This window comes from Alexandromys fortis, unplaced genomic scaffold (assembly GCF_014885135.2).
Source record: "Alexandromys fortis isolate MF-2015 unplaced genomic scaffold, M_Fortis_MF-2015_v1.1 scaffold_403, whole genome shotgun sequence".
In the NCBI taxonomy this organism is placed as follows: domain Eukaryota; kingdom Metazoa; phylum Chordata; class Mammalia; order Rodentia; family Cricetidae; genus Alexandromys; species Alexandromys fortis.
In genome coordinates, this window is record NW_026068284.1 from 343,377 (window position 1) to 344,939 (window position 1,563).

General features: G+C 46.0%; 1 protein-coding gene across 1 annotated transcript in view; it reads right to left on the reverse strand.

Annotated features, from left to right (window-relative positions):
- Window positions 1–24: 24 nt before the first annotated feature.
- Window positions 25–1,563, reverse strand: part of LOC126494809 (protein FAM104A-like) — a 9,180-nt gene continuing 7,641 nt past the window's right edge. The window contains exon 2 of the mRNA XM_050132230.1: window positions 25–258. Coding sequence (XP_049988187.1) covers window positions 25–258 — 234 coding nt within the window. The remainder of the gene's footprint in view (window positions 259–1,563) is intronic.

Genomic DNA, 1,563 nt, shown 5'->3' on the forward strand with positions numbered 1-1,563 from the left:
AATGGAAGAGGAGCACCCAGGTCATCACGTCGGTGATTGTCCTCTCTGCTGTAGGCTGTAGAAATGGGCCTCCTTCAAGATCTGGTTAATGTGGGAGTAAGGACCTTGGCCTTGGCACAGTGCATAGTCCTCATGTGAGAACTCGGGGATATTGGAGTATAGTTCAGCAATGTTCTGGTTTAAGCTGCTTTCTGGTACACTTCCTCGTACTGGGATATTGATGCTGCTGTGGTTTCTTTCATTAGCACTGCTTGACGACTGGAAGGAGAAAGACAGAAGGAGGATGGCTACTATGATACTGTCATCATTTCCTGTTCAGCTTGAAGAATACTGGCATCACGCTCTACACAAGGCTCCACAGTCTATGAAGTGCAAACACTTGGGTAGCTCCTTCCCTCCTGACAGCAGCGCTACCACACAAACCAGGGTTAATGGCACCCATTTAACAGAACAGGAAAGAGATGTTTTACAAACCCAAAGGCAAGTGTTTGGGAATGTCTGTTTGAAACCTCCAAAACCCTTCATATATCCTCTGACCCTATGGAACCATGCATTTGAATTACCTGAACCAGGGAAGTAACCTCCCAAAAGCCAGGACAAAGCAGCAATCAGTGCTGCATAATGTGATATGGATAAATGAGTAAAATGGAATGCAAGCCCAAGTCCCAATGTGGCAGGTCCACGCACTCCATAAAATAAAAGGATATTTCAGAAGAATCTGGGAAAAAAGATCTCACCATTTAAAGTATCCAAAGGTTCTAAACAATGATGTGGCCTAGACACATGGGCAAAGGCAAGGTTATACTTTGTTGAGGACCTTAATAAAATCTGAATGTTTTCCTCAGAGTCAAGGAAACAGTGTGGTCAGCAGAGATCTGGTACAGTTCTATTTGAGGACAGGACAGAGAATTGCCTGTGCAGGTTTCTTATTTACCAGTTAGCTCAGAAGCCTACTCAACTGGGCTACACTTGGGAGAGACTGCTGGGTAGTCACAGGCCTTTGCAATGCCCAATCTATCCAAACACATGCTTGTGGATTTACTACTGGAACAGGAATCTCATCTTGTCCTCAGAGGCCCCTGAGCTGGAACTGACCTGAAAGTCTCTTTCATGAGGTCTGTACTTCATGGGGACAAACTTCCAAAAGAGGGAAGCAGTCAGCAGTCCTACCCAGCCATGATGCCTGTGAACCACAACAACCAGCATGGTAAGATAGCCCTAAGGGTGCGGTACTGGCACATGCACTAGTGGTGACCTATGGGTTCTCAATCTTCAGTCCTGCTCAGGAGGAGGGAAATCATATCTGGTACAGGACACCTAGGGGTAGATATAGTAGAGGAATCTGCAGAAGCAGTAACTGCCCCTTTAAGAAGACAACATAATCCCTAACTACACTGCAAATATCTCCCCTTATACCTAGACAGCAGTGCGGTCTTCATGCAGCATCATGGAAACGTCTTCTTCCAACAGAGACCATTGAAGAAAGCCACAACTAATGAAAATGCAGCGCCGTGGCGCTCAGTCCCAACAGACACAAGGAAGAGAGTGGAAGAGGGAAAGATT